The 27,833-nt window shown below is 46.9% G+C and overlaps 1 protein-coding gene across 1 annotated transcript in view; it reads left to right on the forward strand.

Annotated features, from left to right (window-relative positions):
• Positions 1–20,255, forward strand: part of ANKRD66 (ankyrin repeat domain 66) — a 99,061-nt gene extending 78,806 nt beyond the window's left edge. Inside the window, exon 4 of the mRNA XM_069605822.1 lies at positions 17,185–20,255. Within this exon, the coding sequence (XP_069461923.1) occupies positions 17,185–17,404 (220 nt within the window). The 3' untranslated portion in view covers positions 17,405–20,255. The remainder of the gene's footprint in view (positions 1–17,184) is intronic.
• The last annotated feature ends 7,578 nt before the right edge of the window (positions 20,256–27,833 follow it).

Consider the following 27,833-nt stretch of genomic DNA (forward strand, 5'->3'; position numbering starts at 1 on the left):
AACGTTTTGATTACAATTCTTTCCAGTATCGGGAGCCAATGTCCCTTACTTTTGGCTGCGGTGATGTGCTCTCATTTGGGAATGTTTAGTTCAGAGCGGAGTGCGTTATTTTGGATAATTTGTAATTTGTGGATATTTCTCTTGGCTGTGTCGGCAAACAAGGCATTGCAGTAGTCAAGTCTAGCGCCTATGATGTAATGGACATGGAGCTGTCAAAGGGTCTACAGGCGTTAATCAGTTTAGTAGTGTAAGCAACTGATGAGGCGTTACCGTTGACTTGGCGTGGGAGAGAGAGGGTGGCATCAAGGTAAACCCTCAGAGTTTCTACAGACTGGGAGACTGGGATGCAATTTCCGTCGATGTTGGAAGATGCATATTCCTGGCTAAGGATCTGGAGCACTGTGGGTAGGCCAACAACGTCATCATTTAGACAGAGAAAGTTAGCATCCATCCACTGTTGTATGGTGTAATAGATAGCATTAAGCTTCTAAGAGTCTTGGTGATAGTTGCTGTAGAGGGGGAAGAGGATATTGGTAACATTCATGTAGTTAGTGTAGGAGATAACCATTGCATCAAAGAAGTTAAAAAGAGGTTTTGTGAATATGTTTAGAGTGTAGGAGAGATACATGAGCCTTGGGGAATACCACAGGAGATGGAATCAGGAGGGGCACTAGTATTGTCAGCAAATACTGGAATTGTTCTGTCTTTCAGGAATGAAGCGACCCAACTGGAGGCTTCTGGTGAGAAATTGTCCAAAGATGTTAGGTGGTGGCAGAGGATATCGTGATCCACTAAGTCAAAAAGCTGCCGAGAGGTCCAGTAGTAGGAAAGACCCAAAAAGACAGAAAATAAAATTCAGAATGAAATATTTGTTCGAATTTCGGCCAAACAAAAATTTAGAATTGCTGAAAAATCCAGTCAAATGCCCCATTCTGTGGCATTATAGTGAAATACAGGGAGCGGGGGCTGCGGGGGTGTCCCCTGCACCCTGTTCACTACAAGGTCAGCCGGGGTAGAAAGTAAAAATGAAAAGAAAAGGACCCTTCAATTCCTGTTTCTAATCACTTCTGTGATTGGGAGCAGGCATCCCAGGGACACAGTGAGTTGGCGGAAAACACAGTGGAGTGTGCCGCCGACGGGTAGTAAGGTGGTGGGTGGGATAGGGGGATCTGAAATGGTTGCAGAAAGAAAAAAACAAATGTTATTTTCGAACAAATAACATTCAGTCTTTTCTTCCTCTGTCATTTTGGATTCTGAAAATTCACCCAAATTCTCAGTAGTAGTATGAGGGCTCATTTTCCTTCCTTCCTAAATTTCATCTGACTGGTTCTTTAGATCGAGCAAGGAGGTTTCAAGTCCCATATCCTGGGCGGAACCCAGATTGCTGAGTTCCTAGTATGTGTTTGGACTCCAAGTAATGCTGAATTTGTATATGAGCTGCTCTATCCAGGATCTTCAAAAGGAAGGGGGCCGTTGTGATCGGCTGGTAGTTTGTGAGGGTAGTGGGCTCCAGTGATGGGTTTTTTAGCAATGGGAGTACCCAGGCTTCTTTCAGACTTATAGGAACTCTGCAGGCGGTAGAAGAGGGAATGAAGGGTACAAGGGTAGAGGCGCAGTCTTTGATAATTGCAGCCGGGCAGGCCTCTCCTTTGCAGTTGGAGGGCTTTAAGCTTTTAAGTAAGGAGGTCACTTGGTCCTAAGAGATGGGGTTGAAGCAGGATGGGGTGAGGTCTTGTAGAGCTTTGGTATTCAGGGACGACTGAAGCAGAAGACTATTGGGGTTGGTGGAAGCTTGCTTCTGTAGTATGTTTGTGTGTAGCATGGCGATTTTGTCCTGGAGGGCATTTTGGACCTTAGTGCCCCATTCCCTGTCTTTAGAGAAATCGGGTGTAGGAAGGGAGGCATTTAGAATTTTCTAAGAATGGTGAAGATTTCTCGGGTGTTGGACTTCGCGTTGCCGATTCTAGTGTTGTAGGTGGCTGATTTAGCTGCTAGCATGGCTGTCTTGTAGGTTTTGGCTGCTATGTTGAAGAAGGATTTGAGAAGGTCAGAAGGGGAATTTTTCCATTTGTTCTCAGCTTCTCATTTCTTGGCATGGAGTGCTAGAAGGTCTGGTGAAAACCAGGAGATGAGGTGTGTAGTGGGTTTAGCTTTGCAAAGAGCCTGTGGTACAATTGTGTTGACTGCTTGCTGCAACGTGTTTGCATATAGGTCTGCAAGCTTGTCTGGGTCAAGCTGGTCAAGGTGCGCTGGTTGTAGCCTGTCAAGCAAGGGATGGATAGGTTCTTTGGTTAGTTTCCGTGAACTACGAGCAATGGACTGTGGCAAAAGGGGATGTTGCTACGGCTGGAAGGCTCTTAAGGGCAATGAGGAAGGTAATGATGTGGTGGTTGGTTCAAGTGCATGGGCTGTTGGACATGACAGTGATTTGACAGTTAAAGACAGTGATCAAGTCCAGGATTCTGCCTTTTTGGTGGGGAGGTGCAGAGATGCATTGTTCTAAGTCTAGTGCCTTGAGGGCATTCGCTACACTGGTCACGTTCAGGTCATTAGGGTCATTGAGACCTAGGTTAAGGTCGCCAAGAAGAATAGTTTTGGAAGTCGGTTTGATATTAGTGCTTAGCAGGTGGAGTGGCTGCTCCTCAAAGGAGGTCAGGAGACCCGGGGGATGGTAGAGGACATGCATACTGATCGTCTTTGTATAAGATAGAGGCATTTTGTGGGAAAGTACGTCGCATAGACCCAGCTGTGTCGATGAGTTTTGTCTGATGGAGAGGGTGTCTCTTGTTATCAGGGCAACCTCCCCACCTCTAGTGTCTGGTCTGTCCCAGTGAAAGATGGTGTAGCTGGGGTAAATCACGATGGAGAGACATAGGCCAGAGGTGGCATGGTGCCACGTTTCAGAGAGAGCAAGCACATCAAGGTTATTAGTGGTGATAAGGTCATGTATTTTGAGGAAATGGGCTTGAATTGACCTGACATTAATATGTGCGCATTTGTGTGGAGGGGGGTGAGTTGTGGTTGGAGACACAGGCTTTCTTATCAGAGTCTGTGGTGGATCATGCCAGATACTCTTGAGGTGCAGCGCTGCGAGCTTGACTTGGGAAGAAGCGCGGGGGTAGTAGGAAGACTTGGTAGAATATCCAGGGGGCGCTGGCCATTAACATCGACCTTCATGAGGGGGGTATATCCTGTGGTTTTTCTGCAGGGGTGGTGGCCAATTTGGCAGAATCGTGGTTGTATTTATGGGGAGGATGCAGGAGCTCCAATTGGCAGGCCTCTGGTAGGGGTGCTGGAGAGTGGCTGGTCGTGTGTTGGGCAAATTGGTATGGCATTGGCTTTGAAGGTCAAGTGGTGGTGTGATAGAAGTTCACTATTTGGCTTAAGCTTGCCTGATTTATGCAAGGAGCCACAGATCTAAGTAGGCTTAGTGTGGCAGCCAAGCCGGGCATTCCTGGAATGCATGGGCATTTCGCCCCCTCCCCCACTCCCTTTGGTTGCCTGTGATGCTGCGCGTGCCCCCCACCCCCTCATGGTTGCCTCTGATGCTGTGTGGACCCCCCACCCCCTCATGGTTTCCTCTGATGCTGTGTGTGCCCCCCACCCCCTCATGGTTGCCTCTGATGCTGTATGTGCCCCCTAACCCCCATGGTCACCTGTGATACTGTGTGTGCCTCCCAAACCACGCCCATGGTCGCCTGTGATGCTATGTGTGTCCCCCCCCCGCTCGCCTGTGAAGCTGTGTGTGCCCACCAACCCCCCATGGTCACCTGTGGTGCTGTGTGCGCCCCCCACCCTCCCTCTCGCTTTCCTCCCCCTTCCCTTTTCCCTCACTTCCAAGCCACGCCCGCCTAAACGGACTCTCTGCATTTGTATGCTGCTGCCCCCTGCAACTTGGGGTTGGGCAACATGTTTATGCCACCTAAACTGACTTTCTGCACTTGCGTGCTGCTGCCGCCCTGCAACATGGGGTTAGGCAACATGTATGTTTTTACAAGCACTTGTGTAACTAAGCAAGCCGCCTCGCAACATGGGGTTAGGCAACATGTATGTCTCTGCAAGCACTTTCTAACTAAGTAAGTCTTCTGTAACAGCGCCACGATGTCCAAGGGCTGTTGTGTGCTTTATAAATATTGTATTTAGGGCAGGACCCATATAGATATTTATCTATTAAGATGTACTGCTCTATCCCTCCCCCCATCCCATGCACTTGCGTGATCTGAATGACCCCTGGACTAGTAGGATCGTTGTCTGTCCTCCCTTTGTGCCCCCTCCCTTGCCTTGTCGCGCCTTGAAACTTTTGTGTATAGGTGCGTTATAAATGCCATATCATATGATATCATACGATATCATATCATAGATGCAAATAAATAAATAAATAAATTGAGAAGGGGAGCACCATGAAGGCAGTTCTGGTTCTGAGTGATGGAGTCATTTTTCCATGGTAGGCGGTCGCCTGGAGGTTCCAGGGCCGCTACTCACATTCATCTCTTTGTGGGAGTTACGGGGAGCGGGCAAGTGGAACTGTTCTATTTAGAGCCTATGCCTACATAGAGAGGGGAGTAAGGGGATGGGCATGATGACACATGAATATAAATTGATCGAAAGCAAGAAAGGGGTCGCAATGTAATGTGGGAAGTATGGCAGTACATACCTTATATGAGCATCAGGGCGAGGGGCGTAACGGACCAGACAGATCCATACCGGCATTGTCCTTCTGAGCAAGGCCGCAGCTTCGTCTGCCTGTGAGGGGCTGGTAGGCAGTATAGTGCTGCAAGCATCCAATCGGGAGCCATATTTAGGGTTATAGAGGCAGAATTACAGTCACAAAGATCGCAGGGTGTGGAAGCCTGCCAAAGCAGGCTTGTTTCTTTGCCGGCCACAGTGTTGGCCATCTTGGAAGGTAATCTGTGCAGGGTACAAGTCAAGGGCCTTCTTGGACGTTGTGGTGGTTGCAGTTTCTGGGCCCAGAAGGCATGAACCTGTATGGTTGTTGCTAATGGCACAGGGCCAGACAGATAATGGCCTTATGTGGAGGGCTTCAGTGCGAGGCACCGGCTTCGTCTGATGGCTCGGTGCTGGTGGGCAATATAATGCTGCAAGCGGCCAATCGGGAGTCACATTCAGGGTCATATAGGCGGAATTACACTCACGAAGTTCCTGGGGTGTGGAAGCCTGCTGGAGTGGGCTTGTTTCTTGGCTGATCATGGAGTCAGCCATCTTGTTAGGTACTCTGTGCAGGGTACCTGCTCCTGAAGGAAAGTCAAGGGCCTTCTTGGGTGTTGTGGTGGCCACAGTCTCAGGGTACAGAAGGCATGGACTTCTATAGTTTTTGCTAATGGCGGAGGGCCAAACAGGCGCTGGCCTTATGTGGGGGCAAGACCACGGCTTGCATGCCGGCTCCGTGCCGGTGGGCAGTGTAGTGCTGAACGCGGCCAATCGGAAGCCACATTTTGTATTTGGTTTACATTGCTTTATTTTCTGTTTATGCATTTTTTATTTGTGTTTTTTTTAATTGACATCAATTTATGAAACTGAACTAGTGAACAAACAGCAAGGTCCATCCCCCCTCCCAGCCCTTTCCTGCTCCACACCATGTCCATACACCATACAGTACAAACACTCCATTTATAAACTAAGCAGTAGGAACAGCAAACATGTGTCTTAAAACAGGCTCATGTTCTTCTGCCTCCCCGGATATGACTTTCTCCACAGTGACATCCTGTGCAGGTCCTGCGCCCATTCCCCCTTGTCGTGGGCTTCACTGATTTCCAACCGTGCTGGACAGAGATGTCACGGATGACAGGGCAGGACCCATACCCTGTGGCCAAGGCCTTAGTTTGGTTCCATCCCCAATTTATGCTCAAGAAAAAGATGCTTTATTGGCCAGCATGGCAACTGGGTGGTATACATAGCTTATGTGGGGAATAATAGATGCCCTTTGATGTCCTGCGAACAGCAAAGGGAATGGGCGATGCTCCTATGGCGAAAGCAGTGTCATTCGTTAAGACAAACACAGTAGAGAAAGATCTATGCTTACTCCCGGTGCTCGTGGGATGCAAAGGTCATATGGCCACCATGGTTTACTCTCTCCTTCATACGGCCGAGCCCAGCAACCTCAAACTATCATTAAAATGGTCTCGGGAATTGGGGCGCGAGGCCCAGAATACAAGCATGGAATGAGATGGGCCAGAACATTAGGCGGCTGCCATTGAACTACGGAGAGAGAGCCAGGCAGGTCAACTGTTGAGTAGGGTTTCACTAGACCCATGATAGGATGGCCGAGGGGAGGAAGGATTGACTCTGAGGTCTATTGGGATGGCAATCATAGGAAAGGAACACTTTATATGGGAGTGCAGATTCTCAAGGGAGGTCACAGACATGATGAACACTGCACTTAGGAGTGACTGGGACTTGGATTTTGAGCCACTGATACTAGGGTGCGACTCTGCAGAAGACGACTTGACATACCTGCAGACATGCTTTGCTGTTTAAAGCATTCATGGCTGCTGCAAAGTAGTTTTAATGTGTTTAATGACACTCTGATGCACTTTTGTCTGGTTCTCGACCAATATTTAACCAACCAGGTCCTTGGCATCAGCAGCTGCCGAGGGTAGAGTCTTCCATTTCTTGCTGTAATGTGTGTGTGAGGGAGCTGCAGGATGTGTGTCGGTATGCTGTTCCAGAGTACTGGTGCATAGCATGAGAAAACGTATATTCTTGTTTTCCGGCCTAGCAATGTTTATTTTCTATTTATTTTATTTAACATTTGTAGTGCGTGTCAAAACCTGAGGCATCAGGGCGCTGGTTACATGAATCGGATGTGGCGAGATACAAGTACATAGGTACATGTACATAACAGAGATACAGGTGCAGAGATAGGAGGAAGGTAGTACTACAGCAACAGATGACAATTAGATAATGAGGGCGGGGCCAGTGGCTATGTGGTATGTATGTTGCCCTCGGCTAGGGTGTCCTGGGAGAACAGGAAGTTTTTGCGCTGCTTGCGGAAGACCCCATGTGGTTCCACACTCAAGTTGTGTGGGAGAGCGTTCCAATGTCTGGCAGCAATGGCGGGGAAGCTAGCGCCCCCAGCTCGTTTCAGTCTGTAGGGTGGGATGGTTAGGCAGTTGGAGTGGAGCGATCGGGTGGGTCTGGAGGATTGCATTTTTAGTATTTTCTGCAAGAGGTATCTTGGTGCAGTGTTGGTTATGCATTTATGTGTGATGGCTAGTGCTTTGAAAAGGATGCGCTGCCCAATGGGTAGCCAGTGGGCCTTTTTCCTGGCCGCTGAAATGTGGGTGCTGTTTGAAATATTTAGCGCAGCTCTGAGGGCGTTGTTTTGAATTACCTGCAGTTTGTTAAGATTTCGAGTTGAGGTGCCTGCAAATAGTGCGTTACAGTAGCCCAGCCTAGACCCTATGAGGGCTCTTGCAATCGTGAGACAGCTGTCTTGGGACAGGAACTGCCTGAAGACATGAATGAGTTTTGTCGTGTATGACTCTGAGGAGGCAATGGCCCTGACCTGTCTCTTTAGGGACAGGGTGGCGTCCAGGTATACGCCCATGGTTTTTACGATGTTAAGTACTGGTATAGTAATTCCGACAATGATAAAGGTTTTGTAGTTGTCAAGTTTGTTGAGGGTGGTCTGGGAGCCTGTCAGGAGGATCTCGGTTCTCTCATCTTTTAGGCATAGCATGTTGGCGGCCTTCCATGATTGGATCGTATGATAGATGGAGTTCAGGGCAGTGGAGTCGGTAGCTTAGTTGCCTGAGATTGGTATAAGTATTTGCTTGTTTGCCTCGTAGTTTGTGTATGCAATTCCTAGACTGTCTAGAATGACTAGGATGTCAAATACGGGTTTTATGAATATACTATACAGTGTTGGTGAGACACAGGAGCCTTGGGTACTGTTGGACAGGAAGGACGAGATCCAGGTAGTGGCTTGTTCTGAGAAATGTGCAGCTGAGGCGAGGTGCTGGCAGAGGATGTGATGGTCAACCAGGTTGAAGGCTGTTGACAGGTCAAAAAAGGAGTAGGAGGGGAACCTTGCCAGAGTCTTTGGCCTTGTCCGTCTATTTTTCTAGATCTAGGAGTGCTGATTCAGTGCTGTATCCTGGTCTAAATCCTGATTGCCTTAGGCCCAGGAGGTTGTTGACTTTCAAGAAGGACTGGATTTGGATATAGGCTACTCAGTCCAGTATTTTGAGTAGGAATGGGACCGTGCTGATGGGGCGATAATTGGTGGGGATGTCAGGTTCTAATGAGGGTTTGTTTTTTTAGCAGGGGGAGGACCCATGCATCCTTGAGGTTGGTAGGTACTTCGCAGGTGGCGAAGGAGGCATTAATCAGGGCACTGATAAAGGGTGCCAGCTCCAGGGCGCAGTCCTTGATCATGGTAGCTCGGCAGGTGTCTCCTTGGCATCTTGTGGGTTTCAGGCTTTGCTCAAGGTTTCTTGTGACGAGATTGGCCTGAAGTGGAACTCTAGGGCTGCAGGTAGTAGTGGGAGTGTCTTAGAGGGGGTGGTTAGAGTAAGGGAGTTCTGTTTCAGCAAAATCTTTTTCTGAAGGGAGGCCAGTTTGTCAAGCAGTGCATTTTGAATGTTGACGCACCATGCCTCGTCTTTGTTGCAACTGTCTTTGGGGATGGTCGGTGTTTCTTGTTCGCGTAGAATAGCAAAGAGTTCTCGCGAGCTAGTGCTGGAGTTGGCAATTCTTTTGTTGTAAATGGATTTTTTGGCCCGGAGGAGGACATTTTTGTAGATTTTGGCTATCAATAGCAAGTTGCTTTTATTTGCGTTCTTCCAGGTGGTTTCGGCTTCTTGTTTTTTATAAGTGCATGGCTTTAAGGTCTGGAGTGAACTAGGAGTTGCAGTGCGAGAGGGGTCTGGCATTTGGCTGAGTGAGCAGTGCCACAGTGTTAATGACTTTTGCCATGGTTGAGTTGTAGATCTCAGCCAGGGCTGTCGGGTTGTCCAGCATGGTTGCTGGGTGGGTGGTAATTTCTGATAGTAATGAAAGGATATTTGTTGCTGTGATGCTTTTTGAGTTGCGCGAGAGGCTGGGGTGCTTGTGGTCGCTGGTATTGGTGGGATTCTTCTGGAGGTTATGGTGATGGGGCAGTTCATTACGACAATCCAGTCGAGTATCCGTTTCTTGGTGTGGGTGGGGCATTGGATGCATTGGGAAAATCCAAGTGCATTTAGTGCGTTGGCGAGGGAAAGGACGTTGCTGTTGTTAATGTCGTTGAATCCCAGGTTCAGGTTGCCCAGGAGAACAATTTGTGAAGAGGGCTTGGAGTAGGAAGCTAGGACCTGTACGATGTCTTCTTCAAAGGTAGAGATTGGACCTGGTGCTCTGTATACTATGCGGATGGTTAGTGTGAGGTGTGAGAGAGGGTGACTTTGAGGGACAGTAGTTCACTGGAGGTGGGCGTGTCATTGTTGATTTCTCTAATGGCAAAGGGGTCTTTGGCAATCAAGGCTAGCCCTCCTCCTTTGGAGTGTGATCTGTCTTTCCTGAATAAAGTGTCGTTGGGTGGGGTGGCTAGTGTTAGGGCGCGGGTCTGCGGATGGGTGCAGCCAGGTTTCTGATCTTGCGAGTAGATTGAGATCTTGTGTGTTGATGAGGTCTGTGATATCCAGTGCATATGCAGTTAGTGATCTAGCAGTAGCTAGTGCCCCCTGTAATGGGCAGGAAGGTGTTGTGGGTCTTAGTTCAGTTTTACGTTTGGTTGTTGGTCTTTGAGTTTGGGTATTGTATGTTATTGCAGGTGTGGGCCTTGTTGCTGGAGAATGAGCTAGGGCATTGCGTGTTGTTATGGGCGTTTGCAATGAGGTGACATTCACAGCACACCATACTCTCTGGTACCCAGGATGTGTATTGGAACTAGACAGTCCAGCCCACATCCTGGGGGCGCACACTCAAGGCATGCAGAAGCCTGCAAAAGCTTGCCGCTTCGTGGGAAAATGCATGCCCAAATGAGGACTGACCGGGGTCGGCTCGACCTGGGGAAGGCGAAGGGGCAGGATGGCCAAAGGACAGGACAGAGAACCTCGTGGCGTGGCATTTTGGAGCCAGGCCACCTAACCGTGCCAAAAACGGTAATCACGGTTTACCTGGCAAGAAAGGATTGAAAATACACTAAAAGATAAACTGCCACCAGCCGTGTCCAAGGCACATCTGTACTTCTCCTAGAAAAAATCCTTTGAGAGTAACTAGGGCCTTTAGAAATGACAGGAAGACCCAAGTGCACTGTACTGCAAGGTACTGTGTGCACTTGCAACATGTTGCAGAAAAGTTGAACCATTGACAAGGACTAAGAGAAACAAAGTCTCCCAGTACTGACTGTCTTTACAGGGCATGTCAGTTTCCCCATAAGGAATGAGCGAAAAGCCTAGGGGAGTGCAGCAGAAGGCTGTGCAGTCTATGGTGTTTAAACAAAGCAAAATGTTGGGGGATACACAACTGGAGGGAAAATTACACATGAAATGGAAATCTTTCCTAACACTCGCCCCTCCCAGACCAAGGACAGGGGGAATTAATCCACCCGTTGATGAGTCTCATGTTCAGGTTGGTTAAACATTCTGGACAACCCATCAGCATTGCTATGTTGGACACCTGGCCTATGCTCAATAGTGCAGTCAAAGTCTTGAAGGCTTATGGACCACCTGAGCAACTTTGGATTGTGGTCAGTTTGCACAGTGAAGTGGGTCCCATAGAGGTAGGGCCTCAGCTTCCTTTGGGCCCACACAACAGAGAAACATTCTTTCTCTACTGTGGATCATCTGAGCTCTCTGTCCTTAAGTTGGTGACTAATGAAGCCAATAGGGCGCTCCATAGGGCGTTCCTTACCCTTCTCATCTACTTGTGATAGTACAATTCCTATCCCATTGTCAGAGGCATCTGTCTGCACAATAAAAGGTATTTGGTAAACAGGGGCCCTGAGAACAGGGGGCTGGCACAAGGAGTCTTTTAAGTCATTGAAGGCCTTCCCACACTCTTCAGACCAAGAAGTTGCCTTCTTGGGGTTCCTAGGAGTTGTGAGAGCAGTCAGAGGGGCAGCTATGGTGCCATAGTCTGCCATGAAGTTTCTGTAGTACCCAGTGAGTCCTAAAAAGGCTCTCACTTGGATTTGAGTAGTGGGGGTAGGCCAGTCTTTTTACTGCTTGTACTTTACTGGGTAGAGGCTGTATCCTCCGTCCACCTATTTCATGTCCAAAGTAGAACACGGATCCTTGTCCAATCTGACACTTACTGGACTTTATGGTCAAGTGGGCCTTTTTAAGAGCCTGCAACACAATTTTAATACGTTTCACATGATCCTGCCAGGTGGCACTGAAAACTGCTATATCATCCAGATATGCAAGACAGAATTCATCCAACCCATTGAGGACATGATTCACAAGCCTCTGGAAAGTGGCAGGGGCATTCTTCAACCCAAAAGACATTACCCTGAATTGGTAAATACCTTCTAGTGTTGAGAAAGCTGTCTTTTCCTTGGCATGTTCTGCAAGGGCTTTTTGTCAATAGCCTGCAGTGAGGTCAAATGTGCTGTGGGAGGCACCCAAAGTATCCACCAGCTCATCTGTTCTAGGCAAGGGGTGTGCATCTGTCTTGGTGACAGCATTCAGAACCCTGTAGTCCACACAGAACCTCAACTCAGAGGTGCCTGCCTTTGGAACCAAAACCAAGGACGACTGGAGGGTTCAATCACCCCAAGATCCAACACGTTGTTGACCTTTGTCTTAATGTAAGACCTTACTTTGTCTGACATCCTGTATCCCCTACTTTTGGTAGGTACACTGTCTCCTGTGTCAATGCCATGTTTGCACCAAGGTGTCAAACCAGGAGACTGTGAGGGGGAAAATTGCCTCAGCAAACTTTTCACCTCTGCTTGTTGATCAGCAGTCAGGTGAGGGGCCACTTGGACACCCTCAATGGAGCTATCTGAAGGACTGCCCTGGAACAGGTCAGGCAGAGGTTCTGACTCCTCCTCCTCAACATCTGAAGCCAGCACCAGTGTAACAATTTCAACTCTTGGGATGAAAGCCTTCAGTCTATGTACATTGAACACTTTCGGAGCCTGACCAGCCCTTCCAAGGTCCACTAAATAGTGGACCTCACCCAGTGACTTCACCACTGTGTAAGGGCCTGGCCATTTGTCCTGTAAAGCTCTAGGCCTTATAGGATTCATGATCTGGACTTGCTGACCAGTGTGCTGACCGGTGTGAAATTGATGAGGAGAGCCTTCTGGTAATACCAATGTTTCACCAGTGCTTGCCCTGCCTTCAGGTTCTCACTAGCCAGACCCATTGGTAGTACCATTCCCTTTCTGAGCCCTAGCACATAGTCTTCTATGTTGGCAGTGATGGGATTGGGTATCTCCCATCCCTCCTTGACTATGGCTAAGGGTCCCCTCACAGGGCGACCAAACAGAGGTTTGAAGGAGATGAAGCCAACACACTCCTGAGGTACCTCTCTGTAGGCAAACAGTAAGCATGGTAATAGAAGACCCAATTTTCTTCTTTGGGGCTCTTGCAGAGCCCCAATCATGCTTTTTAAGGTTCTGTTAAACCTTTCAACAAGACCATTGGTTTGTGGGTGGTATGCGGATGAAAACGTATTGGTGACACCACATTCCTTCCACATGGCCTGCATATACTTTGACATAATGTTGCTGCCCCTATCAGACACAACTTCTTTAGGGAAGCCAACCCTAGTAAATATGCCAGTAAAGCTTTTGCAACTGACTTGGAAGTCACAGTCTTCAATGGGATGGCCTCAGGATACCTAGTGGCATGGTTGACCAGCACCAGGATAAACCTATTGCCTGAGGGTGTTTGGGGGTCAAGGGGACCAACAATGTCAATCCCTACCCTCACAAATAGTACCCCACAACTGGGAGTGGCACCAATGGAGCTTGGATTGTTATGTCACTTTTTCCAGATATCTGGCAGGTGGCACAACTCCTACAGTGACTTTCTACTTGCACCCCCATCATCTTGGGCCAGTAGAAATGCATGGATAACCTTTGCTTGGTTCTCTTGATGCCAAGGTGACCAGCAAGGGGCACTTCATGCACCTGCTGCAGGAGGAAGGGTCTTAACGCAAGGGGAACCACCAACCCCCTATGGTCTCCTTCTGTAGACGCCGTAGGCTCACTGTACAGGAGCCCACCTTCCCAATAAATCCTATGCTTCCCAGGAGGTTCACCTCCAATCTGGGAGTAGGCCTGTCTTCTTAGGCCTTTCAGAGATGGCCACTCACGTTGGCCCCTACTGAATTCAATCCTGTCAGGACCACCTTCTACTAACAATCAACCTCAGTGGTAGGTGAGTTAGCGGGAATATTTTCTTTCCCTCTTTTGTCTTTCTTGACTCCTTTAGCTTTGGGTTTCCCCTTTGGCTTGGGCTTTGCAATGGTCTTGGCCAGGGCAGCCCTTGTGTGTGACCTTGTGCAGGGTCTCTATGCTGTGTCTCCCACAAGCCCTAAAGCTCTGACTGAGATCATTGCCCAGCAAGACCTTTCCTGAGACATCTCTCTGAATGCTCACTAGAATCCTGACCACTGTATCATTTATAGTAAGATTTATAGGCATAACTGGGAACTTGAGAGGTGGGCCATCAGCCAACTTAGTGGGTAACAGAAGAGCTTTAGCAACTTCCTCTGGGTCTACTAAGGTAGAATCCACTACAGTTCTGCTGCACCTGCTATCCCTAAGGGCAGGAGTATCACATGCAAAGTACTGTTGCGCGGCAAAAACATTGAAATACTAAGGGGTCATCATACATGGGAAGGTGGTGCATTAGCAAATCCAAATACTTCATGTAAAAGTTAAACTGAATTTTCTGAAAATCCTAATGGACATTTTGTGATAATTTTCTATGCCTTTTTCAGTTTTCCTCTAAGCCCCCCAGAAATTGGTCGCTGGCTCTATCCCCTCACAATGGAAATGATATTACTTATTTGATTTAGAAAGTATTCAGGTCAAGATTTACAGCTTGGGGCTCAGCCAGTTCATGCTGAGTTTATCCTGAGCAGGGGATGTGCTGCACATGTGACTGCTCTCCTCTATGCCAGCTCGCTCTCACTCTGCACTCTTTCTGTGGCATGCGCTCATGCAGCCTGAAGTATTGCGAGAGAACCTCCGAAGCCGCTCTCACGATAGCGCTCCACATATTCTTTCACTTGCTTGGCTCGCATTTGACTCTTTGAGCCAGACCCCCTGGCACACCCGTGAATTCTCTGGCTTTCCCAGCACTACTCATCCAATGGAGTTGAGAGTGAGGGAGAGGACAAGAACACACGTGTTGCTTCCAGGTAGGATGGGGAAATTATTTCTAACAGTTCCACCATGTTTCCTGAAATTGACGAGCTTGGAAAAAAGCATGATCTTTCCTTGCATTCTAATACCAAATGTTGAAAACCAGGCATGCAAATTCATTGAGCTAATCGGGCTCCAACCCCTCACCCCCCCTTCATGGGAGCTGAGGGACGGGGCTTCTGTGCAGGGCCTTTGTTAACAGCGAAGCAGTTTAACTTTGGTGTCCTGTTGTGTCCTGCCACGGCTCTGAAGGTCAGCCAGTGCGGGCTAGGGCCCAATCTGCTCAATGGTGTTGCGCCACTGGTTACGAGTGCATAGGCTCTGCTGACAGCCCAGACACAGCTGAAGGCAACACTCACTTGAAAGCAGAGAAATGTGTTACAGCTGTAAGCTGCAGTTATCGGTGTGTGCGTGCTTCCCTTCACTGGAGAAGAGCCCTTCTAAATACAGCACTTGTAACACGAATAAACAACTTTCTTGGCACAGGATGCAGCACTGACTCTACTTGAACTTTCCTCCTCACTTTCAAAACTGTTTTTATTGGAAGAAGGTGTGGTTTTGAAATCTAATGTAAGATTTGTATGGAATTTAAAGACATTGTGAAGTGCATCAGGAGTAACAGTGCTGACAGGGCGGGTGCAGGTCAGAAGCACCCGAGTCTTGAGGAATGATCTTCAGTGGTTTTGGGGATATGTTATGAAATGGAGAGAACCCGATGTCTGATCTCTTTAAGTGCTTTGTGGAAACCTTGGTTATGTAAAGCATTTTGTATTTGTATTTATTATAATTTATATAGCGTTTTACGCCAAAGCGCTTTACAAGAAGAACAAGCAAAATACAACAAGCATTACATAACAAATTAATCAAAACCAGAAAACATTACAAGGAACAATTTACATTATTGGTAAGGTTAAGCATCATAGGAGAGGGACAGAGTGAGAGAGAGAGAAGGAGGTGTGAGTAGAGGTAGAGTCAGAAGTAAGTGAGGAAGCAAAGGTGTTAGGGAGGAGAATGGAAGAGATAGGATTTTAGAGAAGTGCGGAATGAAAGCTATGAGGGAATAGAGCGGATGGGGAGGTGTAGGCGGTTCCAGTGGAAAGGAGCAAGTAGTTGGAAGGAGCGGAAGTAAGAAGGGGCGCAGGGTGGAAAAGGAGGAGAGAGAAGGAACTGATCAGCAGAGCGGGGTGAACGAGAAGGAGTATAGAAAGTGAGAAAGGATGATAGGTAAGGAGGGGCAAGTCCGTACAGGGATTTGAAGACTAGACAGAGGAATTTAAATTTGAGCTGGGAGTGAAATGAGAGCCAACCTAGTGAGATAAGAGAAGAAGAGATGGAATCATGAGGTGAGAGAAGAGAGAGGGTGCAGATGGCAGAGTGGTAGACAGATTTGAGGGGGGAGAGGTGAGTGGAGGGGAGTCCAAAGAAAAAAGTAGAGCAGTAGAAGAGTCTGGAGAAGATGAGGGAGGTGATTAAGAGTTCAGTAGCATGGAAGGTTACGAAGGGTCAAATTCTACAGATGTTATAAAGGTGAAAGCGACAGGATCTGGCAGTAAGATAAATGTGATCAGATGGAGAGAGGTGGGAATCAATGTGAAGACCAAGGTTGCGGGCGTGAGGAGAGAAGGAGAGTTGGGAGGGGGGAAAGAGAACAAAAGATGGAGGGGAAGGAGGAGGAAGTGTGTTGGCAGGGAAGAATAGGACTTCGGTTTTATCTGCATTAAGAGTAAGAAAGTGAGAGGACATCCAAGATTTAATAGCAGAAAGGCAAGAAGACAGCTTATGGTGGATGTGGGCAGAGAAGGAGGAGAAAGAGAGGAAGAGCTAGGTATCATCAGCATAGAAATGGTGTGAGACACCAAAGGAGGAGATAATGGGAGCTAAGAAGAAAGTGTACAGTGAGAAGAGAAAGGGGCCAAGGACAGAACCTTGAGGAACGCAGTGGTTGAGAGGATAGGTAGGAGAAGTGCACCCACCCCAGGAGACTGAAAAGGTGCGGTTAGAGAGATAGGAGGAGAACCAGTTGAGGACAGAGTCTTCGAGGCCAAAAGAAGAGAGAGAGTTAAGGAGAAGAGTGTGGTCAGCAGTATCAAAGGCAGCAGAGAGATCAAGGAGGATAACAATAGAGGAATGCTTGGAGTAGCTTGCCGAAAGGAGAGGGTTGGGAACAGAGATGGGAGCAGTTTTATTGTTAGCCCCAGCATTCAGATGAATACATTTTTAGGCAATTGAAATTGTGATGTGGGTTTAGTACTTGCATGCCAGGGGAGTGATTGGAAGGGTGGGTGGAGGACAGGAGAACGTTCATTCTCACAGCAGTCCTTAAGTAGGTGCGTTCAGACTTAAAGAAGAGAGTTAACTGCCTGTAACATTGAAGCTGCACTAGAATAGTCCAATTAGAATGCGTAATGAGTTTAGATGCCCCTACACAAGTAAGTTTGCCCCTTCACCCCATAGTAACTGAAGTTAGTACCTCTCCCAACATTTGAAGGGTTAGCCCCTGCCTACAATTTAGCCTAGTTGCACCCCTGTATTTGCGCAGTTGCATTTTGTTAGGCACAAGGGTGAGGCAAGCCTTTCCCAAAACTGGCAGTGTTTAAGTTTCACAGTGTTTGTGCAGAAAAATGTACTTGAACTAACTTATATTGCGCTTTAAAATGTACTATTTGATAGTTGGTCCCCACACCAGACCTTGGGGGTAGAACAGTGGGAGCAGTGTCTCCAAGTTTGCCCGGCCCATATTCTGAAGTGTCCCCTGCCATCACCAGTTAACTCCCCTAGAACTGCATAAGCAGACGAAGTGATCTCTTTGTGTCATTCTGCACTGTTTACATTTTGTCCCCTTTCTTTGTTTCCCATAGAGCTGAAGCGGAATGCCAAGATTTCCGTCTCATGGCAGAATTAAAGGGCGAGCCCTTTGACGAGACAGATGAAGACTGGGAAACCAAGAAGCGAGAGCATGAGGAACGTGAGAAGATCAAAGAAAAGCAACGTGCAACAACTGCAGACGAGCCTGCGCTAGCGCCCACCATTTTGGCTAAGAAAAGCCGCAGCAAGGAGCCAAAGGCAGGAAGACGTTAAGCTGCGTCGGACAAAGCTGAAGGTTAAAAGATAAACAGCAGGAAGGAACAAGTTATTTTGGAAGCCTTGGGGCGCCCTTTCACTAATATCGTTAAAGCAGCGTGACATTGAAAGCTGTTATTGGAGTAAGAGCTAGCTAAACATAATCTTCTCTATGTTCACAACTACGTTACTAAGCGCTGCAGCTTCTCACTGCCTAAGCATCTTGGAATGTTCTGGCCCATACTGTTGGCATGCGTGATGTGCGTGACCATGCACACACGGAGTTCCAAAGGGCGGTCATATTGAAAAAGAATTCCCCTCTTGCACAATCCTTCCTGAAAAATAGGTCGCTATGACAGTGGCAAACCAAACAAGGCAAAGTCATTGAAACAGAAGAAAAATGTCTCCATGTATTGCATAGACAAAACCTTGCCGTTGTGTAAATACCCAATCCATGGAGACTTTTTGGAGGTGAACAAGCTGCCAAGTTTGTAGTACTCTTTAACTTTTATGACAGTGGAAAAATTGATGGCTTCCGATCGGGCGCCTTACGCTCTTTGGTACCAAGAGACTGTGAATATTATGGAGTTCTGATATCCATCATTAGGAAACCACCGATAAGATTTTTAGGTCTGTTTAAAAGCAATCCTGTTCACAGGTGCATAAAAGCTGCATGCATATTTTTTGCACCGGTAGCCTGCTGTGTCTCAAAGCTAGAAGCTGTGGGCCTTGAAGATGTTGCCGAGCACTTAACAATAGCATTTACATGGTGTTGTCAATGTATGATGTTGACACAGATGACTAGTGAATAATGTCGCAAGAGCAAAGGTATGCCAGGGAGGCAGAGGTTACCAGACATTCTGACAGTTCCTTCTCCTTACTTAGTCAACCTGTGCTGATGCAAAGATCCGGTTTCGTTTACAACCTGTTGGGAGAAAAGGTAGTGCAGGGCGAGCCTGAAATATAACTGTCCCCCAAAGGGAATGTTTGTAAACTGGTCTTCCAAGAACAACGTATTGGGCAGCGCTCAGTTGATCAATCTTGATTTGTATTATTATTTGTAACTGGGATTTGCAAAGTATGAAACGTTGCTGAAACCCATGCATCCACGCAACAGTAACGACACATTTTAAACATAAATATATAGTTGACATTAAGATAGAACATTCCTTGCAACATCTAGAAATCATGAAATCAACATTTTAAAGTAAAGCCCAGCAGGATGTTGAATAAAAACCCTTTCATAAACACATGCTTGGCTGGTAAAATGTGCTTATAGTGAGGTGTTAACGTATGAATATAATGTAATGTTATAATCCCTTTATATTATGAGAGTATTCAATAGTTCTTGATGTACTACTGTTTGCCATTACTGCCACTACACCTGCAAGGCTATGATGCTAAACCATACTCATTCAATGTTCAGCAATGAACTTCTACATCTCATTTTCACTATCAATTAATGCATATTATTAACCCCATGTGCAGGGCATCTACATGCATATTAGGACCTCCCCCAGACACTTGCCTTTAACTATGGTGTTGACTATGTCCTCCAACTCTAATGCAACAAGAACTATTGCAGTGTCCAAATCGTGCAACAGAGCCAGTGACAGCATGGAAGCCGATAAGTTGCTTATTAATAATAATAAAACCTTTTTAAAATTCTATTAGCACCCTTGGAATCTTCAGCCACCTATCACGATGCAGGGAGCAGCAGCATTATCAGTTTCACTCTCCACCTTCTAATTGGATGCCATTTCCCCGCCTCCCTGCTCTTACCTGTCACTCTTCTGCTGCCCCCAACTCGCTGTCTCCTCGCCCAGCTCCCGTCACCCATTCCTCCTGCTCCTGACTGTCCATTCCCGCCTCTCCCATTCTGCTTCCATTCTTACTGAGTTGCATTGGAGGTTGCCTCCCCTACTCTGGTTGTGCGTTGTCCTTTGTTTGTTTCAGCACCCAGCACCGCATTCTCTCATGTGCCTACTCAAATTGGCGTACATTGTTTGATGATCCCCTGGCCATTACGCACTTGCTCTGAGGTGTTAATGGACTATGGGGTAGGCTTTACGGTGTGGCAATGGACCTGCTGGCCCCGGTATTGTCCTCATTTAGCTATGGCTATTACCTCAGGACTGTGGTGTCGTGTCTGGACATGTGAGCACACAGGCCAGGCAGATCAGCGTTGGGGGCAACCAGCATACTCTTTAGTGGGGAGAGTTGCAGGCTGGCTCATGGGGGGCACACAGGCCAGCCCAAGGGGTTGCTGGGGGCACCCAGCAGACACACGCACAGTTCTTGCTGCAGAGATCACCCTGGTGGCCGTGGTCACACAGCAAGACCTCAGCTGCCGGGGATCCCGGACAAGCAGCGGATCTGTGGTCTCATAGAGGGACAGTGGCCTGGGGGCACCCTGGTCACACATGCTGATCCACCGGCCCAACGAAATGAGGCACAGAAACACGGCGCCATTACGTGGCGTCTTCCGCTGGTCTGAAGCACATGCCTGCAGAGACTCCTTTCACTAACATCCTGTCATGACGAAGTCATGATACTATCTCCATAAAAGGGCAATAGATGTCCTTAAAGGGGCAACACCACACGTGGGATGTTACAAAACGGCTCAGCACTCCACCAATACCATTCTGGCTTAAGTGTTAAATAAGATAAGACCCACACAGTTTGCCAAAGAGGAAACAAAACAAATTTACTTTGTCAAATCGTGCCACGTAAATTACATTTGTTTTCGGTGTACAGTAAGTATAATGAAATACACATAACCAATAGCTTTTTTAACGAATAATAAATAACGACAAAATATCGATTTTTTTGTTATAAGTATATTTGGGGTGGGGGCTGGGGTATGGTATTGAAATGGGGGGCGGGGTAATAAAGCTAGGGAAAGGAGGTATTTGAGGGAGGACCGGCCAAATTTAAAAAGAAAAAAATTGATATTTGTTCGTTATTCTTAATTAGTTTAAAAAGTTTTCGCAATTATTTCATTTGTTATTATCACATGGAACCTTTGTTTTCATCTCTGGTATGCTGTGTGTGGCATTTTGCCTTTCAATACCCAACACAATGCAAAAACGCTGGTATTCAAATGCAAAATTAAAATTTGGAATGTATAAAATCAAGATGACAAATCATAATTATCTTTGCTAATTGCAGAATGCCCATTAGAGCCACGTGTGAGTAGAAAGTAGAAAGGTGCCGCTAGTCCTTTGCCAGTTACACTGCAAGGGTTCGCATTGGTGAAGTGGGGTGTCTGAAAGACTCCTTGCAGGTTACAAAGAGATATCCCAGCATTAGTGATGATATGTAGTGGGCAATGTATATGGTGGGTGAGCAGCTAGCCAACAGGGTGTTGTGCAACTATCTACAGCGTGAGCTCACATCTGGGCGGCTGTGGGGGAGGATTCCCTGCCTACCTTACTCACTCCACATGCAGAAGGCAGGGGTGCATCATATGAACCCCACGGTAGCCTCTGCCCCTCCAATAGGTTTCCCAGAGAGAATAGAGATGTTCTCATAACCCGAGACTGCTTGTTATTGCTTCACAGTTGGGAAATCATTATTGTGTAATGAAGGGAGAGTATAACTTACACAAGCCAAACACACCGTTTAACATGTTTGAACGCTTCTAAATAGGAAACAGCTGACACAAAACAAATTCAAAACGTTCCATTCCCATGCTGGTGCTGGCAATTACTCATGTAAAACCCCTTACTGGGGGTCTGGGCCAGCGGAAGTGAGTAACCCCATATGAAAAGGAAGTCTGCAATGGTAATAGGGTGGGCTGCTGGAGACAGAGTGTTTGAGTGGGACTGACAGAGAGGGGAGCCTGTTTGACACAAAGGGAGTCATAAAAGGGAGCAGAGGAGAGCAGAGGAAGGAAGGCTGAAGGAACACAAGCAGAGTAAATGAGTAGGTGGAAGAGAGAGGCTTCATGGATGGTGGGAGGAACATCGGGAGAGTAAAGGGGGAGGCATCAAAGTAGGGCGTGAAGGAACATTAGAGGAACCTCAAAGTAGAGAAGATGAGGCAGTGATAAGTTTGAAGGAAGGGTGGAGGAACACTAATGGAGTGAAGAATGTGGGGGCAGAAAGAAGTAAAGGGAGCAAACAGCGGATGATTGAACCATTGAAGGAGGAGGGCTTGAAGAGAGTTATCATTTTGCGCTTTGAGGCCTATACAAGAATTGCAAATAAATAAATAACGAGGGATTAAGGAGGAGGATGGACATTTGACATCACAGGAGATGTGGAAGATCAGTGGAGAGAAGATGTTGATGAACCCGGAGTCACAAACGGGTACACCTGGCAGGAGTAGAGAAACAAGCTTGTGACACAGTCTCGAGGATGTACAGGGGTACAGGAAGGAGGGGAGAGATGCTGGTGCAGCGTGTGTTAGGAAACTGGTGTTTAGGAGGCAGCAGTGAGTGGGCTGGTTTTTGTCTTTGTATTTCTTCAAGAGAAGGTTGTCCTTTTGAAAGGAAATGACTTACAAGCTAGTCAATAACAAACATAGAACAGAGGCAGTCCTAGCATGAGGTACATTTATATAGAGCACGTTTGGATTGAATGTCGTATAATGGATGGTGGGGGGTAAAAGTAGGCACATTTACCACAGATAGGGTTTGGGGGACATGCCAATATTTTTAATATGACTTTATATAATATATTTGAACATTACATAGAGTAGTAGTGAGGGCAGGATTCATAAAAGGTGGTTTGGATAGTTAGTCTGGATAGGAGGGTGCCAGGTTTGTGTGGCTCCTTCCATTGCTAGAAGGTGGAGATTGAGCTTTGTTTCAAAAAGTTCCCCCTGAAAAGATGGCCTTGATGTCCAGGGGAAGAACATTCTGGTGGAGTGGGGCAAGTAGGGAAAAGGAGCAAAAGTGGAAGGGGGGCATGGTGGGCAAGGGACTGACATGTTGTGAAGAAACAAGAAGTGGAGGATTAGAGAGGGAGAGTATAGTGAGATGCATTCAGTGAGGTACGAGGGGGCTACACCATGGATGGATTAATAGACGAGTAGCACGAATCTGAAGAGAGCGATTTTGCATGGATAGCCATCTTGCATGGTGGTGAGAACAACGTATTGCCCTTCGCCCCCACGAAGGAGGGTTCATTGGGTTGTTACCTAGTGAAGCTCGAGGTCACCTTGGGCACGTCGGATGGCCCTACAGAAAAGGTCATCCCCTCCCAGAACTAAAAATGCTTCCAAACATAATTTCAAACCTTCGTGCCCACCCCTTAGAAAGGGAAAGAAAAGCCCATTGGGAGGAGGAGGGTCAGATCTGCTTAGTACCGTCAAACTGCCTCACAAGCCACGCATTTTTCACAGACTTCACAAACGTGGGGCTGTGGTGAACTCCAGAGTTCCTTCTATGTTTGTAAAAATCAGCAAAACAACAGTTATCTTTTGGGGGATGTTTCGGATGCGGACCTATTAGACGGTGCTGAATCTTGGAACTGGCCCCCGAAAGACCAGTTGTCTGATGGTTGGGTCTCGAAGTCGCCCCGGCTGTGTTTATTCCATTAGATTTTAAGGCAACTCATCGTAGTCCGAAGTCTAAACAACCATCCTTTCCTACTTCTTCAAAGGGTAACTCCAGATGTCAGGGCCTGGGGGGTTTCTTTGCTTCTGGACATGCCTCTTTACCTTCGCTTCACTGGCAACTGGGAAAACAACCAGCGGTGGTCCCCACAAGGGTCCCGTTTCCCCTGACTTCAAGCGAAACGGCCAGCGGGCCCGCAATAGTGGCTCGGGCCGATACTTCCTTGACAACCTTATCAGAGGGACCGTGTGCCCAAGAACCAATGGGGCCGTGTGCCCAAGAACCAAACTTTGTTCATCAACCATGGTTAGCGAGGTGGTGGCGCAGGTTCCATAGTGCGGAGGTCCCTGGGATACGAACACAAATGTGGATGAGATAACTGCTCGAATCAAGAAACTAAAAGATCTTTCGCGACCCGGGCCCTGACGGCCTAACAAACGCAATGCTTAGGGAGCACCCGGAAGCTTGGGCCACCTTTATAGCTTTCCTCTTTGGCCAGATTTCTTCACGCCAGGAAGTCCTGAGCTCTTGGAGGAGAGCAATGGTGGTTTTCGATCCATCAAAAAGGGGATCAGAAAGATCCTAGGAATTACCGCTCTATCGCTCTCCTTGACGTGATCGGCAAACTGTTTGGCGCATTTGTTTTGGACCATGTTCATGGTTGGTGTAGGGCCATTGATAGCTACGATCACTTTCCAAGTGGCTTAGTGAAGGGTTTGGGAATGGCCGTCAATATTTTTTTGTTGCAGATCCTGAAGGAATCTTCTCAACGGAGAAAAGTAAAAATCCACATGGTTTTCGTGGACCTTGTACAGGCCTTAGACCTGGTAGACAGAGGTCTGCTCTGGTCTAAAATGGAGAAGAGGAACTGTCCGTTAGCCTTCTTGGAACTGATTAAGGCCATGCACTCTAACACCTCTCTACGAGTCCGACTAAATCAAGCAGGGCTATTGTCCAAGGAAATCAGGACCTCGAGAAGTGTGAAACAGGGGTGCCTTATGGCCCTGGCACTTTTCAACTTTTACCTGGTGGACATGCCGGAGGCCTTTAAATGTATAAGATCCTTTCCTCCCAAGGTAGGCGGTGTTCTCCTCTCCCGACTATTATACACCGATGACGTAGTACTCATCGATCAGACTCCGGTGGGCCTTCCGAGGCAACTCGAAGCCCTTCACAACTACATCACTCAGAACGGGCTCGAGATCAATATAGAGAAGACCAAAACTATGAGTTTTGGCTTACCAGCCAAAGCCAAGAATCGGCCCGCATGGCAAGTTGGTGGTAAGAAGATTGAGCATGTGGCCTCTTTAAAATATCTAGGGATCTGGTTAAGCAACCAAAGATCAGAATCCCCTATGTTATCCTACCTCATTGGAAAAACCTTACTGCCCAGGAGCGTGCAATAAATAGGAAATTTGGTTGTTTCTCAATTCTCCCAGTTATTCGATTTTACAAGGCCAAAGTTATTCCAACTATTATCTACGTGGCTGAACCGATGCTGTCTATTTCAAATCCTCTTTGGTCCAGTTTAGAAGGTTTTTTTTTAAAGCGCCTGTTGGGGGTCCCCCAATCGATGCCGATCCCCGTTCTTTCGCCGTGAACTGGACCTCTCATCTTTGAGATGCTCAGTTACTTGAAATAGACTGGCCTTCTTTGGCAAATGTTTCGCTACTTCAGGACCTCCAATTCTAGATCGTATTCATAACGAAACAAAAGAGAAATATAATCCATCTCTGCAAGGCTGGCTCCAAGACATGACAAACTGTCTGGACTCTATTCGCAGTCGACTGGATCAACTGGTGACAAACCCCAACCGAGTGAAAGCAAAACTGAAAACTTACAATTGGATTCAAACCATGGAAGGGGCAAGTAGTTGCCAATTGGTGACTCACCTAACTCCGGATGGCTAGAAACTGAACAGTTTACGCCCTTATCTGAAAAATTTCGGGACAAGAAAGTAAGGGACCAATTTCTGTGTGTCCGCTTGAACTTATATTCTACAAATGAAATTCGAGGAATCCAAGGCCTGTCTAAAGAAAATCACTTTTGTTTATCCGGAAACACAGACGAGATAGAAACACGGGTTCATATTGTGACGAGGTGCCCTGGCTTGAGAGACCTCCGCACAACTTACTTTAGATCCCTGTTCTCTGACTTTGTGGACTCGGATCCCTCGGCTTGGTGGAATCTATTGACAAATGGATCAAGAACTAAAAACGTAATTACTTTAGTTCAATTTCTCGACAGACTTTCCTTTGATCTAGGTACAGTTATGTGATGCAGACCAGGTTTTAATTTTATTGTTTTTGCCTATTCTTCTTTTTGGTCGTTAAGAGTTAATTGTTTAATATTTTTGTGGTGGTCTGGTTTTAACAGATTATGTAGTGCATCAGTTTATTAGTAATTATTTTGTTTTACTGTGACTGATATTGCTAAAAAATGTTTACAATTTAAACGCAATAAACAAATTAAAATAAATGTTCATAAGGCAGTGTGGAACCATCCAGTGGTGGATGACAGGCCGTTGGTTATGCATTCCGAGATTGCATGGGTGAAGGAGAGGAAGATGATTCATATCAGGGAATAATTAGTAAAAAGTTGATAGGTAAAGCCTAAGGAGGCAATGAGTTTGTCGAGAGAGGAGGTATATAGAGTGAAGAGTAGTGATCAGAGTACTCGTCTTTGAGGAACGCTCATGGGAAGGAGGGTCAGGAAGGAGGTGCTGGAGTCCCTTTAGATGGAGAAGGGGCAGGCAGAGAGATCGGAGGACACCCAGTCGAGTAGGGTGTTGTGGAAGCAAAGGAGAGAAAGAATTTCAACGAGGGAGGCTGGTGGGCCACATGATCAGGAACCTTAGACTGGGTGCTTGTCAGGGCACTAATCCAACGGTCTCTCAGCCTGAATAGACTCGTACCTAGCAGAAACATTGCTCCTTATTTGTGAGAAGCTGTGAAATAACTAGGGTCACTTCTCCTTTGGACTTTGAGGTGAAGGTAGAAGAGACATTCCCCCACTTTGTAACCCGGCAGCAAGAGAGTTACCAATGAGCACCATGGATTGCAAGGCGTTTTCCATCACCAGTACAGTGAGATTCAGGAGAAGTGCCAGAAGGTTTTCTAGAGACATACTTTTTCAAGAACTGTTTTATGTTGTTTTGTACTTGTGCATGGCAGACGTCCTAGGCCTGATAAGTTATTCTTCTCTTAGGCTTTCTTTTAGCATAAAGAACTAGAATCCCTTGTGACCGGTGGGGCACGGTAGCTGGTGTGCTGACCTAGAGAGGCCTTACGAACGGGAGGTAGGAAGAGTTGAGATTGTATCAGTTGGACGACCTAGCGGGCCAGTTTGTTTTCATTGGAGTTGTCTGCTTTCTACTTTTCAAAACCTCTTGGAAAAAACACATGGTGAATACATTGGCCTTTATGAATGAGAGTTTAGTCTCAGACCGTGTTTCCCCACTTCATGGCCCCTCCAACCTTTTAATCAGGTATTGCAAAGTCGCACTTAGCAGCTTCATAGTTAATCAAGAGCAATTGGAAGGGGTTCCCAGTTCAGATTACCTTAGGCTTCGAACTTGGCATATGCTATGCTGCGGAAAGATCAGATCTCTAAGACCACCGCTAGGCTTTCCCAATTTTCCCCAAAGAATGCTGTTTTAATAACTTCAGATGTTGGTCAGTTTCAAACAATGGAGCACCTATTGGCCTTGTCTGGGTGCTCAGTGGTAGGACTTTAGTGTGAAATACTAGTCTGCCTATGTGCTTATTGTATTTATTTGTGCATGCTTATCTGTATACACTTTGGGGAATTCTACAACACCACACCTTTCTCTGTATGCCCGCCCCCCCTTACCGTTCTCCTTTGACCTCCCTTCTGTTGATGCATACCTACCTGCAACCACCCCACCCACTCTTATAACAGAAAACAAATGCATTTTCAGAGGCACCTTAGAAATCAGCACTTCTGGGTATCCTGTAACACTTCACCCTTCCCTTTATCCTCTCCCTACAGCACGTTCCTGATATGGAATGTGCCAAGGACTGTAAATGGTCAGTTCCCTCTTCTGCAGGGTAACTTACAAATCCAACACTATAATAAAAGGCTAAATGTATGTTTGTCCGATGCAGTAACTTTGCCTGTTGTGACTGCTAGAGGGAGCTGTTGCCCTAGGATACACAGAGACAATGCCAATTTGCATAGCATCGCCTGTTGTCACCGATAGAGGGAGCTGTTGGCTTAGGGTATATAGTGGTCCTTCTGTGGCGAACCTGCACTTTGGCCCTGTACACGGGCCTGTACACTAGTCAACAATAAATAAATATAGGGGCATGGTGGCAAACACCAGTGCAAAGCCCTATCAAGCAGAATCTCGAAAGGTGTGTCTATTTCTGGGGGATGTGGGACTTCTGCAGCATTATGAAAACAAGATATTGAAAGAAATATTGAACATACATTTCGGAACAGCTAATGATGTAGTCCATCTAGAATAGTGGCACTTAGCTTGGTTGATACTTTGCTTTTCTAGGTTTTCCTCTGGGTGAACCCGCAGGGTGGCCTCCCAAGGTCTGTTCTCCAAGATGCTTTGAATGCAAAAAAGCAAGCCTAACATTCCTTGGCTTGGCTGCGTGCAAATGTCATTACAGTACCTCGGCCTGAGGGATCGCTAAGGATAATCCATCTGTGCTTGTAACTTCCTCAGCCAGTCTTGTTAAAGGGTTTACGTGGCTTATTACGTTGCAATCGGAATGAGAAATGCCACAAGAACAGACATCTAATGATCCATTGAGACGGGGACTTTACATTGAGGAGGTTATAACTTGTTGCATGCAAACAAGGTGCGGATTACATGTCTTGTCTGTGGAAGAGTAGCTCAGCGACTTGTCA

The sequence above is a fragment of the Ambystoma mexicanum genome, chromosome 4p (genome assembly GCF_040938575.1).
Source record: "Ambystoma mexicanum isolate Mex_15411 chromosome 4p, UKY_AmexF1_1, whole genome shotgun sequence".
Taxonomy (NCBI): domain Eukaryota; kingdom Metazoa; phylum Chordata; class Amphibia; order Caudata; family Ambystomatidae; genus Ambystoma; species Ambystoma mexicanum.